Source organism: Brachyistius frenatus, unplaced genomic scaffold (genome assembly GCF_029030835.1).
Source record: "Brachyistius frenatus isolate BFR_SWC_R1_liver_20210118 unplaced genomic scaffold, ASM2903083v1 Contig_24, whole genome shotgun sequence".
NCBI lineage: Eukaryota > Metazoa > Chordata > Actinopteri > Embiotocidae > Brachyistius > Brachyistius frenatus.
In genome coordinates this window covers 2,746,474-2,766,090 of record NW_027210623.1, presented here as the reverse complement: position 1 = coordinate 2,766,090, position 19,617 = coordinate 2,746,474, and the positions used below count along the sequence as shown (strand labels likewise).

General features: G+C 38.3%; 1 protein-coding gene across 1 annotated transcript in view; it reads left to right on the top strand.

Moving 5' to 3' along the window:
• gpc5a (glypican 5a) overlaps positions 1-19,617 on the top strand; it is a 123,012-nt gene that overhangs the window by 71,808 nt on the left and 31,587 nt on the right. Inside the window, exon 8 of the mRNA XM_069697752.1 lies at positions 2,446-2,608. Coding sequence (XP_069553853.1) covers positions 2,446-2,608 — 163 coding nt within the window. The remainder of the gene's footprint in view (positions 1-2,445; positions 2,609-19,617) is intronic.

Below are 19,617 nucleotides of genomic sequence, written 5' to 3'. Positions count from 1 at the left end.
AAAACTTGCCAGTTTTAAAAGGGTCTGGTCAAACAGTTTGTTTATGGATGTCTGTGCTTCATGATTTACAGCTTTGGCAACATTACTGAAGCCAGTTTGCTCAGTTATTATCCCTCTCTTATCTACTCTTTTGTGTTTTTTCATCTCCTGTTTATGTCTTTTCATTGTAGATCATGTTCATCTAACAACATTTAAGGTTATGGCTGACAATATACAGTTTTTGTTATTGCCAACAAATTCCATGAAAAGATTAAAACCAATAATGTATTAGTCTTTATCTCAATACTTTCAGAATTTTCCAACTTGCTGTGAAGCTCATTGGTTTCTTTTGAAGAACTTTGAAGTCTAGAAACACAGGTCATGTATACTTTTATCTAAGGTACAATAATTTCCTGAAAAGTTTGGAATTGTGGTATATTTTCAGTTGTAGATTTGTTGTGAGTTGTTGAATTGTACAACAGCGGAATGGTGTGTATGGGATCAGCTTAAAATTAAATACAATACCCATTACTCGTGACAGTAGCACCCACTATTGTGTTTTAAAGTTTTTAGACAACAGTAGAAGTCCACAGCACGGAGAGATAAGATACGAGGTGCGATCAAAAAGGTCCAAGAATGAGCACAATTCAAATATGTGCATGTAGCAGAGGAAATAAAAAGCTTTTGTGCAGAATTACTCCCAGTTATGTCACTTGATTAACATCAGCACCTGAGTTACATGCGTTTTTTTGACCACTGGTATGTGTGATTTTGCATTTCATCATGGCTTTGAGCAGAGGACCAGATTTAGGTAACGTCTTTAAACTTCTTGATCGCACCTTGTATACCAAGCTCTGGCGACACAGTTTGTTTGTAAGATCAATTAATTTGTTGATAATATATAAAAAAAATAATATCACAAGCCTTATCCCTAATTTTTCTTCTTACGTGTTTTCATGACAAGTCACCTGCAGGAGTGACCTGGCAACAACAGATTTGCATTTGGTCAATTCAATAAATTAGAAAATGTTTCAGATTATCAAAGTTTCACATGAGTGGAACTGAAGTCAAGTCAACTCTCCAGGGATTCTCCTCTTCTATCAAAGTGTCTGGAGTATAAAGTTGTGACCTGACACTTGACTGAAGTTCATGCGATTGAAATCATCCGTGTGTGAGGGAAAGTAGCTCCTTTTCCTCACACACATGCACACAGGTGTATTTTTACATACTTATCTCTCAACCTTTTAACTTATGCAATTGATAAATAGGTGAATTTTAAAGCTCAGCTTGCATATTGTTTCCCATGTGCAGATTGATTATTGCAAGATGCTGTTTCTCTCAAAAATGGTTTCAGAGTTACCTGCCTTTGAACTCCACATACTCAGCCCTCGAGCAGTGCCCCACCTCCTGGACTTGGATGCACAAAGTTCAAATTCAGTCAAACCCCCTGGGCAGGATGATCTCAGGCACCACAGAAAACCATTATTTACATACATAACATTTTAAACATTTTGTCATGTTTCCGACATAATTGGAAAATCTTGCCAATTACACATGGTGGGAAGCTTTAAATTGCCCAAAATCCCCTTTTTTTTTATGTCACATTTAGCAGAAGATGGTGCAGACAGACACAGACATGGCAGCAACACTGGCACTTTCCTCTCCCATGCATGAACCACAGGAGTAACTAATTAGCATAGACACTACCTTCCTGATCAACATAAAGCATTCTCTCTTGTTTCCAATGACGCCCCATGAATTTAAATGAGCCAATTAGCGTATGCATTTCCCCTGGTGTCGAGTTCACAAAGTCTTTGATTGAGATTCTGCTGCACAGCAATACGGCAGTAAGTTTAGCTGCCCTGCCATCCTGATGAAGGATGAGTGTCATGTAACTCATACTATGGACTCATTTAAGTGTAGTTCATAGGTGGTGGTATTCAGAATAATTGTCAGTACTGTCAGTTAGTTTATTAAACAATAATTCAACAGTCTACAAGAGTGCATTTGAGGCTTATTCTTCTGGTTTTTAAAAAACAAACTAGAAAGGGAATTTAACTAAATATTTTTTTTATGTTAAAAGCACTTTTAGAAAATACTATCAGGTCTGTAGAAATCAGAGCAGCCATGTTTATGTGAAGAAAAGCCTTTTGCTGTGCAGTTATTGCATAGATTCATCATGTTTTATTACTCGAGGACTGTGGCTGACTGGCAACAGAATAGGCAGCTATCTTGCATTTTCTCATCTTTTTTCTCTTCATTTTCACCAAGATGACCTTATTTACAGTGTCCAGCTGTAGATATTGGATGTGGCTATGTTATGTATATATAATGCTTCTTGCAGCGTGGGCACATAAACTCGGAGTGAAAACCTATTCACACCAATTCCCCTGTTAAAAAAATGTGGATTTTTATTTATTTTTTAACAATTTATTTTTTATTTTTTGTGTGTCTTTTCCCAACCAGCTGTTGCAGGGAAAGTCCATCCCTAAACTGGGGTCGCTGGACCAGATTGAAACAGGAAGTGGAGATGTAGAGGGCCGTTACAGCGGGGACTGTGATGATGAAGACGGTTGTGATGGTTCAGGTGGTGGCGAGGTGAAGAGGAAAGTCTCCAGAGTCTCCAAATGTAAGTCTAATCCTTTTTTAATTTTATTGATCAGTCAACGAAAGGGCTGTGAAAGGACAATGTTTCCCAGCAGTCGTTACTCAAGCACCCATATATTGCTGGAAGAAGGCGGAGTTAAATGGCAAGAAAATAACATTTGTGGGGGAATGGGTACTTTTACTCTGCAGAAATGGGTATAAAATTCAAATTTGTATGTATGTTTGGGTGTGTTTAGTATTTACTGGACTGTGAACTTATTGGTATTAACTGACAGAAGTCTTTGCACTTACTTGCACAGTGACGGCAGATTGAAAGTAGCTAGTTGCTAAATCTGGTGCAATGCATCTCGTCTCTTTGTACGAGAATAAGAACGTGATCCTTGACAAATAAATGTAGTAAGCGGGTTTTAAAACTTTTAACACTGACTTATGATAAATCAGTAACAATACAGGAAGGATAATCAATTTTTAAAAAGCACATCAGATCAAAAGAACCAAATATGAGTGAAACTAAAAAGCAATAACTACAGTATACCATAACAAGTGATATATATGTATCTTTGTGCTATTTAATTTATAAGGCACATGTTAATTTCTGCCTTTTACCCATCGGCCTTTTTAAAGTTGCAGGATCTTAAAAAAGGAAAACTAGGGAAGACATTCAAAGGTGCACCTGAGTAATACTATATTTTAATAAGACTTGCACCAGTCTCCATTTTATGACAGCCATAATAATAGTCATTAAAGATAATAGTTGCTATGGGGACATTATTGCAATCAAGGCCTGTTACTTTAAAAAATTATTGCTCCTCAGTGGATCAGTAACCCCTGATGAATCACAGCGGCAGAGCTCTCCTCTACATTTTGTTACCTTTCACACTCTCCTTTCAGCACATGGATTCCTCCTTTCCTCTATCCTCTACTCTCCATCAGGCATGCTAACAACGTGATTAATCACTTCTCTCATTTTGCCTATGGCGACAGTGGGTAAGGGAGGGAGGGGTCATCCAAACAAGCCATTCTATCCGTGTAAATGTTTCCTCTACTGCTTGTCAGTCTGACTTGAGGCTTCAGCAGCTCAGGCTCAGAGAAGACACTTAACAATCGCTCATCTGAGGCTGTGGGGGGGCGCTGACATTTATCACCCGTTACAGAAGAGCCGCCCTTTCCTTGTCATAGGCCAGATCAGCCTGTCTCCCATATTTATGACCCACTGTCTGCTGTGACCTCTGTCAAGCATCTGTCCGCTGCTGGCTGACCCTCACACAAACACTGAGGATTCCCCACCTGAACCAGACCTCTGGTCAGTCCCTGCAGGATTCAACACTTATAGACTACAAAGGTTTGTCTTATACATAGATCTAATGCAAGTCTTTTTCATGGGGTTTTATTGTTGTGTAAAATTAAATGAATAATTGAACAGGGAGCCAGTGACAAAAAACATGATGTTTAGTCTGACAAACAAAAATTGTCTTTTAAAAATAATAAATCAGTCTATTGTTTTTCTTAATTATAAAATTGTTAAAATGTTATCTTTGTCTTTTGCACAGTCTCACAAAAGATTAAAGACACCTCTGCAACTTAATCTTTGTCTTTGTTTGATACTGAAGTAGACACAAAACAAAGAAAATGTAACTGATAAATGGCACATGTTAAAACTTGTTTGTTAAACCCTCATTTGACCAATGGTATAAGTGTTATTCATGAATAAACACTTGGTCATTGCTATACTCAAGAACTAGTCGACTAATGTAGTTAGCAGACTGAATTTTTCTCATACAATACACATAAGTCTTGTTGCTGATTAAATTAGTTTAGATACTTTGTTTTGGTCTAAACCTATTGATTAGAGCAATAGGAGTTGAAGAAGGCACAAATATCTGTTATAGAGTTACAGCAATCCCGTAATGGTAACTGAACAGATCATAGAAACCTGTCTTCACTGAGCCAATGATTGCCAAACCACTACCAGAAGAGGGTTGCAAAGCATTGTCCATCATGCCACATACAGTCTGATCCCATGCACACTGATGATAATGTCAAATGTATTATGCATGCCGTTTAAGGCTTAATGCTTTGTTTGTGTTTGTTTTCCATTAAACAACACAAGTAGGAAAAACAACATACTACTACCAGGAGGATTTTAATTTTATTTTTAAACCGGTTTTAATTGGATTATTCGGCTCTATTTAAACGTGGCTAATCTTCTTGATGGATGATGCAATTCATTTAGTGTTATTTGCTGCTACTATTACAGTTTTGAGTTTAGTATAGCTATGAAAACTTCTTGCAGCAACCCAGTTAATATATTGTCTGTCATTAAATTAAATCTGTATTTACATCTAACCAAACAGACGTCAAACAATTAGAGCTGAATCTAACTTTTAATAACATTACTCCCACTGGAAATATTAACAAGTGAACAAAATCACAGGCAGAACAAGTCAGATAAATGTACTGTATGTGGAGTGATAGTTTGTGTTCTGATCTGTTTTGCAGTGTTTATACAGTAAAGTCTTTTTTTTTTTTTTTTTATCTACATAGAAGATGTAAGACTATTTAATGTACCTTTTTCCAGCTGCCATTTTATGACGAGCCTAGCAGTCTATCAAAGTAAATTGAGCACAGTGATGTGCTATCTCATCGTCGGATACAGAGCTTAAAGACCATGTATAATTTAATTTGATTTTTTTTTCTCTGCAATTATTCATAATCCTTCTCCTTTGTGCCTTTGATGTTTATCAGCAGAACATGCTGACGATAGATCAGTGTGATAAGGAAATCAAATGGGATCAGCTCAATACTGACAATACAAGCCTGATTTAAGGGATTATCCTCATTATGCAGAATTACTGTTGTGTGAAAATATTATGTGTGTGACAAGAGGCAACAATGTGAGCGGTGCATCCTTCAGAAATTTCAAGGATTTTTGAACATTTAGTTATTGCGGGAAAGTAGTGTTTACTGCGTTGTTTGGTATTTACTGCATTGCGCTCGAGAAGGCTGGTTTGGAAAACAACAAATGGGCTAATCAGGGTTTTCTTGTGTAAACCCAGAGAATGATTGAAAGCACACAGTGAAAATCAAAGATTGATTTACTTCACCGTGTTCAACATGGAGGGGAACTGACTTCTTACAGCTCATCAGTTGACACCGACACAGAAAACTCAGGAATCCAAGACATGGCAAACAGAGCATGTATCAGGGATCTTTCATGCATTTTGGGCAGCACGGTGGTGCAGTGGTTAGCACTGTCACCTCACAGCAAAAAAGGTTCCGGGTTCGAATCCAGTCCTGGGCCTTTCTGTGCGGAGTTTGCATGTTCTCCCTGTGCTTGCGCGGGTTCTCCGGCTTCCTCCCATCATCCAAAAACATGCACGTCAGGTTACCTGGCGCCGCGCTAGTGGCAGCCTGCTGCAGCATCTCCCCCCTGAGAGCTCCCCTGCTGTAGTGAAGAAATTTCCCCTCGGGGATTAATAAAGTGTATAAAATAAAAAAAATTCTTCTCACTTCAGGCTGTGCTTTTACGGTTGGCGCTCACCTGCCTGTTGGTTTAGCAAACACACACATTTGACTTTTCCTCCTTAATTAAATAACATGAACACTTAACAGTAATGAGCACCTCAATGTCAAAACTATTATAAGATCACAGTGTTGTGTATTGCAACCTGTTGCAGAGCATGTAAAGCATCATAATCACAATTACAATTAGAATACACATAATTGGAATACTCATTAACAAAAGCTACAGTGTATCTCATGCCTGTCTGTGGAGCGGTTTCGGTTCAGGCTGTGTGTGCTTTGTGAAATTCCTTTCATGTATTTATTGTACTAATTCAGAACTGTGCAATTAGACACCTTTACACTCCCAAAGAACAGTGAGAAGATTAGTTTCAGCTTTGACATCCTAATGCGCCTAAAGAGTCTCAAGTTGTTGGGATGTGAAAATTCACGATTGCAGCCCTTCTTTATGATTGAGTCTGATGAGAAAATTATACACCTGGTTTCATCACATAAGGACCTCCTCTAGCTCATCTTTGAATGTGATAAATCTAGTTTTGCCATTTAGTTATTAGTCAATGCATGGTGCAAGATAACAACTTACAAGGTTACAGACATGCAATGGCTCTGTGGAGCTGTGCTGTTAAGCTGTTAATGTAAGTATATTGTTTGCGTGGCCACCATCTTAGTTTAGTATTTTGGTGTGCTAACATTTTATATTTCTCAAAATGCAACTAAGACTGATGGAAATATCACTAGTTTTAGCTTCTATTTAGTCATCAACCAAATTATTGTATGTGAATTTTGGCCTGATTTTGACACTAGAGGAAAAGTCACCAAAGTAAATATAGTTCATCCTAAAGGAACATGAATGCAAGTGTCAAATTTCATGGCAATCACTCGATAGCATGAATGTAAACCTGAAAGAATAATTCAACTATTCACCAAAAATCATGATTTGACTGGGAACCATAAATGTCTCTACTGGTTTTATTCAAATCTTTTAAAAAAGATCAGGGATTTCCAACCTTAGTCCATTCAGGGCTAATTTGACAAAATGAGAACCACTAATGTACATTTAGAGTTACATGTGTTCATATATTACGTCAAGACACTCACTTATTTCCAAACCGAACTACCTGAATTACGTTCTTTATTGTGTAAACAGTCATCAGTCAATCATGTCCAAGACCCATATGTTGCACTGAAACATCCGAAATTCACGTCCCCAGTGTGTCAAATCTATTTTCTGTGTCCTCATATTTCAAATTCAGTTAGTCAAACTCACAGAATGACCCTCTAAATTACAACTCTTATAGATAACAAGGTTTTATTTTACTTAGATGTTGTTATCATTGCATTCTTTGTCAACACATCACTGGGTTAAAAAATTACAGGACTGCTTGGTAAAGGTTCTACATTTTCTGGCTCTATCAGGCTCCAGAAATGTTGTGAATGCTGTTTATATTTTAGCTTCATACTCTCTGTAGTGCTTATACTGAACAGTAACGGATACAGCCATGTAGGCGGCTACTGACTCATCACACTGAAATGAAAACCATTCGAACCTGGTCATGTTCTGCTCAATTGCATTTGAGAAAAGGGCAGACACTCACCATTCACAACAACATTTTTGACCTTGGTTTATGACACGTGAATAATGTTCCTGCCACCACAGTCATCGCCTCCTTTACCATCTAGCCATGGGTGGGGCTTCTCATGCTTGTGGGCCACTTTAGATACTGCTACTGCTTTTGGTTTTAGTTTGGTGAATAGAGCTTCTCTTCATTTTAGGATTTGTTTTCAGCTTGTTTGCTTTTTCCCTTCACATCCTGCTACCATTGGGAAAGTTCCATTCAACATTGCAGTAGAGTTCACTGAAGTTGCACTAAGTGTTGCATCTGTTGCCAATTGAAATACTTGCGAAAAAAAAAGAAAAGAAATAATATACAGCTGCTTCCCTATATCTCCTGAAAGTAGGATGTTCTCTTCCTTTTAGTAGGCTTTTTTTGTTTTGTTTTGAAGGTTGATCTGCTGCTGCTACTAGATGAAAACTCAGTTTAGACTACGGTGTACTGACCGACCGCCATCTCTAGCCCTGCTACCATCGTTGCGATGGTAGCAGGGCTAACAGAAGTTTGTTTTCACACAAACTTATCCACAAAGAAGAAGAATCAAGTTTTTTTTCTCAACTTCCCATCATCCAATACTAATCTCAGATTACTGTGGCCTCTCAACAACGCCTGCAGTGGTGAACATCTGAGAGGTTTTTCATGCTCCAACCCCAGCAGGCAGCCAGAGGCCTCCTATCTGGCCTGGCTTGGTTTACCTGCAGACACTGTGACTGTCAGACACGGTGGCAGCAGGAGAGACACAGATCGATTTCTAGCAAGTAAGCACAATGAGAGGAAGGGAGAGGCTCCTTTAGTATGAGTCTTATTAACAATTAGTGTCACAGCAGGAGCGTGTTTGTTGTTATCTGAGCCCCTGCCACACAGGCCAGTGGTAAATGTGAATGCTGCTGTAGCATGTAGACCTCCTCCACTATCAAATCTTAGGTGATAATGGGCATAACATCATTCAATGGGGGATTAGCACACATTTAGTAAAACTAATTTTCCTTCAAAATCTACAGTGGTGTATATGTTCCATTTCTAAATGAGAGATATGCAGTAAAAGTGCTATCACTGGGAGCCATTCTGAGTTTTCCTACTCAGCCCTATAGTACTTGGCTGTTCCTATTAGAAAGGTCTTTATCCCCATTACAGTGTGAGATCAAATTAGGTCACCTGCTGTGACTCCTGCCATGATCTGTTCCAGTAATAATGGGATCAAAATCATTTGCAGCAGTGTGTCTCATGAGGTTTTGACCAGCGAGCTTAACTGTGCGCACTCCTGGGTTGCCTCATTATCACAAGATCGAATTAACCTACCGAACTGGTAAATAACGAAGTGATTCATCAAAGACTTTCATGTCTAAGAATGTACTCTTGCATCTCTCCAAAAAGTGTAGCTTTATGGCCCCCTGAAATGTGTAAGGAGTGTTTAACAATGAAGTACGGTATCTTTTACCAATCCATGGTATGCATGGCAAAATTGTCGGAGTTGTTCTTGGTGTAAATCAGGAGGTTGAATAAATCAGTTTATCAGAGAATATTCAAGTAACCCCAAATACTGAATGACTAAAAAGCAAACTATGGCAATGTTCCAGAGCAGAAACCAGTCACCATTACAGCAGCAAATGAGAGTTGAAATGAACCCCACCTACTAGTTAAAGAATCTAAGTATTATTGTATCAAAGCTACACAGCACAAATGAACCAGTTACTGTAGATAACAGCAGCCTCTCAGGCTCACTGTCTAACACAAGGGAGGACAATACTGATGATGAAAGATCTAGACAAGGGAATAGCACCGTCCAACTACTGTCCAACATGGAAACTCCTGTCAGACATCAGAGCCTCGGGGCTAAAGGGACATGTGTATCAATGGAAGAGTAAAGCCCAGCGGGGAATTGGAAACAACACCAAATGGCCAGAGCACCAGCTTCTGAAGGCAGAGCTGTCACTGTTCAATTGCAAGGTGAAACTGATGAACACGAACCCAGTCTAGGTTAGAGAGTTTTGGAAGACATACTCAGATCATACAACAGTGCACTGTGAAAATACACCATAACAATTAAAAGCCCTGCAATTAAAACATGAGTAAAAGTAATTTTACTTCCACCATTGGAAATGCTCAGCTATGAGCAATATATTATTTTCTATTCATAAAGTAATGTTTTGAAAACTAACATGTTCAGTTGCTGAAGTGTTTTCCCCAATGGATTTCTTCATAGTCTAGATCCTAAGGTTGCTTATTTCACATGTAATTTTAAATAAATTTGACATGTTGCCGTAAATACACACTCAGTTGTCAGATGAAGTATATCTCTCTAATACTAAGGTATAGTAAGACAACAGTTCTGCATTAAATCCTTCCGTCTTTAAGGTTATGTTGTTCAGTTTTGTTCTTTAGAGACAGTTGTGTTCAGCTGTGTGGTCATTTTGGAGGATGTAGTTTGTGGTGCTGTTCAATTATATTGCTATTACTGTAATGACGGATGTTTCAATTATTTTGCTCACCCCATTTATATCAATGAGAGCAGGCCAGATAATAGAGACATCTCATACTACAATGCAATATAGTTTAAAAGCACTACAGAGTACATCCTCTCAAAAAAAAAAGAAGGATTTTCATCATATCGATTGTAACCATATTGCCCAGCCTTCGAGGATCCTTGAAACATCTTGTGTATACAAGGTCAACAACACACTAAGAGACTTCATAGCTAACTCGGTTCCATTGTGGAGAAAACCAGCTGCTCTCAAAGTCGATCACACAGGCGACTATCATTCGCTGCTACATACCAACCTAATGTGCCGTCCCGACGCCGTTCTGCACAGGCTCACTCAGATCACCATGAAGAGCGGATACAGGTTCACAAAGGGGCTACCATCACTCACTTCGTCTACATGCAAGCCATCAAGCTGAATGACAAGAGGATCTGCAGAAATGACACTGGGAAGCCATTTGGAGTGGAAACATGTGGCTGGATGGAAACAAATGGAGGGAAAATAACTCGAACTGAAGGAGGTCGAACTATCAAAAGGCCACATTACATACAGATTGGAGGCAGGACAGCTGCAGGAACCTGTGCGTTCCCAGCCAGATGAGCCAAGAAAGACAGCAACATTCAAGGCAAATCAACCGTATATACCTGGAAACAATGTGGTTATTACATGTTTAGCTACTATTGTACATGCAAAAAAGGAAGCAACCAAAATCCTCACACTGCACGGATGATCCCACCCAACGTTCATCACCCTTTACTGCAGCGGGAGACAGTTGAGGTGAGCATCAAGGACGCTGCATGACACACGAAGCATTCATGAGTACATTACTAAAATGGCTCCTGTCATAAGTAGACAGATGAGGTGGCTGCCAGAGATTTCCAGAAAAAGACACCACCTGCCATTGGCGGGGGCTTATACAGCAAATGATTTGATCTGGTATATATATTGTTAACTCAGCAGTTTTGAAAAGTTGATCTATCTCATTGACAGTAATTTAATTACATTTTTATAAGTGCAGTTAAAAAGGTGAATGACATTTTTTTCATTTAGAAACTGCCAATTTATTAGGAGTGGGAGATGAAATTCATCACTGTGATTCCTTTTTAAAAAAAAAATAGGGAAAAAGCCTTACCATTTATAAAAAAAAAATAAAATAAAAAAAATATATATATGTATATATATATACATATATATTTTTTTATAAACTATATATTAAAATGGAGGTAGACTCCAAATCTAAACAAAAGTGAAGCAAATGTTAAAGTGCCTTAAAGTGTAATGCCACTGTGGGCCACAAGAAGCAGACTAAAAAAAAAAAGTGTAAATTTTTGTCATAAAATACAAAGTTATTAATTTTTTTCCACAAGTCATTATAATATCATTAGCCACAGTTACTCCTTCTGATCAGTGTTCTGGTGGTCCTTCTGAAAGTAATTCCATAATTGTTCAGATATTAGGCCTCTAAGAGCGGTGTGTTTGGGGACGTTCCCGGTTTGATTGACATGCCTGAGGTGCAGTCAGGTTTCCAGTATAGGTGGGTGGGCATAGTGTCTTCGGTTCTCACTCAGATCCACCCATCACTTCTCCCCAACTTGTCAAAACAGTCAATTCTCGCTCCAAAAAAACAACAGCCACAACACCAGATATGAGGGTTGCCACTTGAACGTTAACGAGAAATGTCCTGCAAAGACTCTTGGATCCCTGTTGAACTTCCTGTGGTGGAAACATACTGAACTCAATGGAAAATGAGTAATATATTATTTATGAAGTAAAATATGACTTCCTCTCTGTTGAGTTTATATTTATTCAAATGCTGTGATGCAACACGGATGTAGAAGCTTTTTGTAGCTACAGAAAGAGTTGCTGTGGCCTTGGTCTGAAGTAGAACACGCTCCACAATGATGGACCTTGCGATTGAATATCAAGGAATTATTTTTCAAGAATAAATTTCATTTTTGTGCCACTAGTCAGATTGGATTTACAAAACTCCGATAGCAGAAATAAAACCCCTTTATTCAATGGATTTAGTGTATCTTGAGCTGAAAAACCTGAGGACAAATACTTTATTGTGGACCTCACAGTTCAGCAGTTATTGGCAGATGCACACAGCATTTCTCAACACCGCTGGCTGTTGTATGTAACTTTTGCTGCTTAACTAGTGGTGGAGAAATCTGAAACCGATCTAAAAAAAAAAAAAAAGAAAAAAGACCGCAACACAAACAAGGAAACATCTTGACACAAACAGCATAGTTTTAGTCAGACAATTATACATTTGGAAATACAGAATAAAAGGCAGCCAATATACTCTCAAATGAGCAACATTGCCACAATAATAACCATTTAATTTTAGGCTTAATTTGTTCCTCACAGCTATGACTTGGCCTAAGTTTCAGGTTTTTGTGTGTTTCCTTGGTAACTTAAGAAATATGTTTGTGTTTAATGTGGACATTATTGTTAATGGTGCTTTATCAGTTGAATTTAGGTTACCTTGACATGCCCTAGATTACTAAACTACCTCAAACAACATATTAACCCCACTGCCTCCTACTCATCTACAGATTGTTCGAGGTTTTAGCTTCACTGTGGGATTAGTTTATGTAATCAGTCTCTTGTGACTCATCATGAATTCCTCCCCCGTTCGCTGTGGGCTTATCTAACTCATATGGATAATCGTGAGCCTTTTTCCAACTCAGCCTGCTTTTAACTACTGGAAATAATAGATGTGTGTTGCTTATCAAAGTAGTTGTTTTCAAAGTGGAATTAGCAGAGTAATGTAAGCAAAACAGAAATATTGTCTGTGAAGCCAATCATGCAGACATCATTTAACATTTCCAAAATCTGAGATTTTTTCTGTCACAGTCATAAAAAACTGTTTTATACTGCATTTCAATTTGTATCACTGTATCGCCTTAATGCAGGTTTCTGCTAAATCACAGCCGCAATAGTCCTTCAGTCTGGATTTATACTTACACTTTTTCAATTAATAATATTGATCAGGTTAAAGGATGTACATCTTCCCCCTAATCAATGATCAAAAAGGTAGATTATAGATCATGCACACTATGTAGCCAAACTACTTTTTACTTACCAAGTACTCAAGGGCTTTTTCATTGTTTTGTGTTCTTCCTCAAGTACACAGGAAAAAAAATACTAATTGTGTTGCTGCTTGTTTACAAATAGAAAATAAAATTCACCGCTTCACATCGGTGAGCTGCAAAGCAGACAGGTGAAAGCATACAGATTAATATCTGCTGTTTATTAACATATGGTCACAGCTCAGATTGGATTCTGTTTCAGATGAAATACACACATAGTGTATGTGCTCTGAACGTCATTGCCTGCTCTAAGTCATACATGCTTCGATGAAAATGAAATGCAATTTCTTTTTGATTTGCCACAGTAAACATAATGACATTTTTATTGTAGGATAATAGAAACCTTGCATTTTCTTTATCATTTCCCTTCCAGGTGTTTGTGTTTTTTTAAGCAAAGCTTTTTAACCACAGTAAGTTGTCATTATCTTCAACGTCACATTCCTGTTTTTCAATCATTTTCTCATACTTTGCATGATTTAATGGCTGGCTTAATGAGCTGCGGCTTGAATGTGGAAAGACATCTCATTGTGTTAATGAACCATGAAAAGGGCAAGCACACATCGTTGTGTGAACGGTTTTAATAATCAGCTTGTGTCAGACACACAATCCATCTACCAAAAGTCTGCTCTGTCAATAAGCACAGATGCTGAACCTTTTATTTATACGACCTCTTCTCTGATGGCGATGGACTCTGACTCTCTTCTTATTGTCTCTCTCCTCTTCGTCTCTCCTCGCTGTTTGTGTGCTACCAAATAGATGTTTTCAAGCCTATATTGATGGCCCACGATTTCTCAGTCGCAAGCTTAAATGCAATCTTAAAATGGTTTAATAACTTTCCCATAATGCTTTACTGTAAGGACAAATCTAATGAAAATTTTATTTTATTAGACCATATTACAATGGGCTTTATGCTGATGTTGACTGTTGAGGTAGTGGCAGTCATTGATTATACTCCCACCATCGCTGACTGATGCTTAACTTTTGCATCGTTGGTACCATTTCATTTTTCATAATTCCCTATATTAGGTTGTCCTTAAAGCCACTTTAAGCATGTTTTAAACAATGATGTAAAGACAAGATCTTAACTGGAGTTCGTGGAGAGTTGACTTCCGCTCGGCTTTCTGGTTATGTTAGCTTGGCTGGGACATAAGGTGGGAGAAAATGGTTACCCTCCAACAAAAGATGAGAAATGCAACTCTTACTATTTGCAAAATTGTCTGATTAAATGTTGTGATATTAAATGTTGTGGTTTGTTTAGGTGGTTTGCAAACTTTTTTTTTTTTTCATAATTTAGTTTAGAGTTGTAGAGTGTATGAACAGTGCACCTGAGGCTCGGCCTTCGGGGGAGATGAGTGTCGTTACTGAGCTAAACTAGATGGTCACCATCTCTCTCCAAATGATAAGCCTGCCTGCCTCGTTAAAACTCTCTTGAACAATGTGTGTTTGGAGGTTTTGTACTTGTGAAAAGGCACTTTCAATGGAACCAAAACGTAAACGTAAAATATTATGTTTGCTGCTGAGTAATTAGTCATGTACTGTAATTACCTTTCCTAATATACACTAAAAATGAATTACAGCTTAATTTGACGAGAAGCTATTTAGTTTTGCAGGTATTTGGTCATACATTTTTGACCCAATGGTGGCACTAGATGAAAAATCTGTGGATTACAAAGAGTTACAAATTACGTGTGTACCAAATTACATGGCAGCACAGTTGAGTATTTGTGGAGACATCAGTCAGCCTCATGGTGGTGCAGGGGTTTGTAGGATTCATCTGCTGGGGACCATAAACATCTGTCCAAAATCTCATTTCAATCTATCCGATAGTTTTTCTGAACAAAAGTTGCACATTGCTCCAATCCAGTGAACCAGAGTTAGCATGTCTCAGCGATGACTAAAATTCAATCCTACTACAATGCAGCACCATTTCATGAAGTGGCTGTAGCTGTTCTCAAGTCCACTTCACCTACAGTAATGTGAATCATAATTTACTCTGCCAAAAAATAAATAAATTCAGAAATGTAATTTTTCTTACAGAATACTGTATTTCAGCATGTGTGGACATGAAAGTAGACTTTGTGTGACCCACAGCACTTGTCAGCATGGTGACATGACAGGCAGGTTTTGTCTCCTTCTCTCTTCATGTCCTCTGAAAATTTCACTCAGCCTTCATCCTCAGACCTCCAAGGTCATCCTTTAGATGTGCATCAGCAGCCCTGGCAGACCCACGCACTACTCTACCATCATCCCTCCTCTCTGTCTGCCTGCCCTGCCAGGCAGAAAAAAACCCTACTCTATGTCTGCTGCAGAAGCCCTCAGCTCACCCTCTTTTTCAATAGTATGCACACCAAACCGCATCTATACACAAGCGTCCATGGACACACACAAACACTCCCACACAGACTCCCACATACACAAGCACTGACAGAAACACGTCAGGTGAACCGGTGCAAATCTGAGTCGCCCAACAGGAACAAGGTGTTTGAATCTACTCAGACTGATGTTCTGTGTTGACCTTCAGCGATAATGGATGAGAAATAATGGAAAAGGCTGATATGCAGGAAGGAAACATTGCCACAACAGCTTGATCTTTGTGATGGTCGCGAATGAAGAGGACAAGTTTGATGTTGTATTGCGGGGCTAAATCGTGGTTATGATTTATTGCAGAACAGAGGTTACATTATTATTAAAAACACAGATTATTAATGGACTCCTGTCTGGTTTCAAATAGATTCATACAGATTCAATAATCTGCTTTTGATTGCTTTGTGCTTTGCGCTGCATCCATGGAGAGGAATAAGAAACATCTTTTTGTGGCTCCCAGGATGCTTTATATAATCCTCCATTGTACTCAGTTTCAAACAATACTGTCCGTTGTTAGATGTCAATTATCACTTATTAGTTATCGGTTTTTTTTTTGGTTTGTTTTTAATAACTAGCTGTTGCAGTTGGTTCAATTAACACTGACAACAATTTTAAATATCCCAAAGCAGTTTATAAATTGTATGTGACACATCAGTAAACAGTGTTTTCTGTAAAAACACTGGTTGTGGTCTGTATGAAAAGAACATGTTAAATATGGGCAATCCTTTCACTGATATAATCAGCATGATAAAATAATAGTATTTCTAGGTTTAGGCACAAAAACGTCTTGGTTAAGGTTTGGGAAAGATAAATGTTTGGCTTAAAATGATGACTAGAAATGTGTTGTGTGTTAAGCTATGCAACCTTCATTGTCATGGCAACAATTAACGTGGTTTAAAAAAAAAACTGTCCCAAAATGTTGTCGGAAATGGGAAGCGGACATCAGTCTCCTCAATCAAGTCCGCTGTTGTATTGAACCATTCACCCAACCTGCCTCCTCCTAACAGGGAAAAACGTACATTATATAGAGTTCATCTGAACTGCGTCTCTTCTGTTGGACACCAGATTGTTATTATCTATACGGCCGTAAAAGGTCGCTTACCTTTAAAACATAACTCTGGGTTGTAACAAGCTGCTGGCACAAAATATCTACGTGTTCGTTTATTGGAGGAGGAATGTCCCATCAGTTCAGCTGTCTTTCCAGCACTGGAAAGTTTAGATGATTCATCAATTTGATCATTTGTTTTAATTGAAAATGTGAAAACCTGTTGTGTTTTCCTCTGTTATACATACATTACTTGCAAATGAATGCCTTTGCACAATTCATTTAAAAACAACAACAACAACAAAAATAAATCAAGTTTGAGAGCAGCAAAAAAACGTGTAACGACACCCTTCACACAAAGAATATGTTATTTCAATAAAAATATGCAGTACTAGTTAGTGATGTGATTTAGTATACCATATGTCAAAGTATCATCACTACTACTGATGGATGATTTCTGCTTTCTCTTTCTTTTGGCCTTCAGGTTAAAAGTGCACTTTCCAGGCATGAATTAAAAATAGTTTTGATAGAAATATCAGTTAATGCTCCTGCAAATCGTTTGGCCTTACATTCATGCTGCAGATCTCCCTTTGCTGCTCCTAGGTGCACTCATAGGTTGACCTCTGGTGACTGGAAAGCTAGTGGAGTAGACTGAAGTCATTGTCATTTTCCTGGAAGCTTTGAGCGATAATGGATGCTTTGAAACGTAGGCCGTTATCCTGCTGGAAGTATCCTTTTGAAAAAGGGTAGACTGTGGCCTTGAAGGGATGCTCCTGATCAGCAGCTGAGAATGGTGTAGCATTTAAATGATGCTCAGTTGGCATTAAGTGGCCTCATGTGTGCCAAGAAACACTACTAACTGAATTATCCCGCCATCATTTGTTCGGTCCTTTGGCACAGACTGGATAGATCCAAGATGCTGTTCGCAACATATTCTCATCCCCCACCAACACTTTGCAACACAAATCAAAAGTTTTGTGTATGTCAAATGTTTTCCATTATTCCATCATCTAAGTTTGGTGAACATGTGCCCTCATGTAGCCTCATTTCTTTCGTGATAGCAGACAGCAGAGGAACCTTGTAGGGTCCTTTGGCGCTGCGACCCATATATTCTCAAGGTTCAACAAGATGTGGCACTGAATTCTATCCTGTACCCTGCTGCTGTGCTGCACTTTCATTCATTTACCTCCGGCCGTCCTGCTTGCCTGAACAAGTCTTGCCAATTTCCTTTGACCTCTCTTACTGACGAGATGTTTTAACCTCCCACATTGCCACTGACTTTATTGCTCTTTACCATTTTAGTCGCTTTAAACAGTGGACGATGTGGTGCACTAGCATCTCAGGAGGAAAGCAGCTATTACATTCAGCACCACATGTCCTTCCTATTCTTCCTTTAATCAGACAGACCTCTTCACCCTGTTTAAATGCTGTCATGTGTTGAGATGCAAGTACATCAGTGTGTGAAAAAGTGTCACTCAAAAATGTAAACCTCAGGAAAAAGACAAGTAATATCTAAATTAACAGAATCTGTTTCTCGAGCTGCAGAGACAGAACAATACTGAATATTTGACAGCGATAACCATCTGGAACAGGAAGTGTACCAGAGTCAACAGTATTGCAACCGCATGATCCTATCAGTCAGATATCAGAGAGCAGATATGTGTCAGTGATCTGTGATCCCCTGTGGGAGTCCGTTTTTTTCCTGGGTTTGCCTCCTCAAGACCCACAATTACTCATTTTCCATGTCAGTGTGATTGAATGTCACAACACTGTGTGCAGCTCTCAGAGACTGAAACTCTCACAAACTCTCGAGTCACATTCATTTAATGGGCAAGACATACAACAACACACACGCTCAGTCCAACAGCAGGAAGAGTATAACTGCAACCTTCTCTGACAAATTCAGTATATGGAAAAGTTGAATTACATGTTTATCAGATAAATATCTGTCCAAGTATTATGAGATAATATTTTAGAAAATTAGATAAAAAAACGGGGATTTATGTAAATCTGTAGCTATGAGGTTATTTGAAATGGTACGATTCAACTCTGATCTTTAATGGTTTTATCGATATTTCATTTAATATTTGTAATATTAAATTTTGATTCAGATTTGCACAATACCTGAAAAATGGAGGTTTGAGCAGAAGTTGCTAAAATATAAAAATAGATTTCTTTACTTTTTGTTGGATATTTTTCAAACTAAATTCTTCAAAGTTTGGCTCCCTTCCTGTGATAAACAACATCGATAAATAAATATTAAGCATTAGATATTGCTGAACACACACTTTATCATTTTATGTCATCAAACTAATTGATGATTTATGACGGCCATCCATGATACACTGTACGCAAGGCTCACACTCTTATTACTATTTGCAAAGCTATAATATACAGATACATCTTGTTTATAGATGCTTTCAAATTGACCCACTACTCTGAAAACAGAATGATGGAAGTTTCAAAATGTATTGCCTTGTAGGAGCAAGAAGCAATAAAATAAATATATATTTAAAAAAGAGGAAACACCTTATATAAACAGTATATCTTCCTCAGCAGCTAAATGAATTCCTTGATAATAGACCACACTAACCCTCACCTCAAAGTAGGAAGGACTTAACGTATGACCCTAGTGCACGGACAATCGTGACAACTTCTTTTCCATTTCACCTCGATGACATCAAAGAGGTCATGTTTTTGAAGAAAACATTGGCGAAAGCACTGCTGATGATCAGCAGAATGTTGTGCAGTTCAAGCAATTTTATTATCCATTCTCCTGTAACCAAAACACCCATGCAGAATAAATCAAAGTGTTCATTTCAACTTCTTAATGTAAAACCAATCCAACTATGTGCAAATGTAAATGTGGAAAAAACGTCCAGTCAACCTTAGCTGGCTCGTCTCTCTGTCTC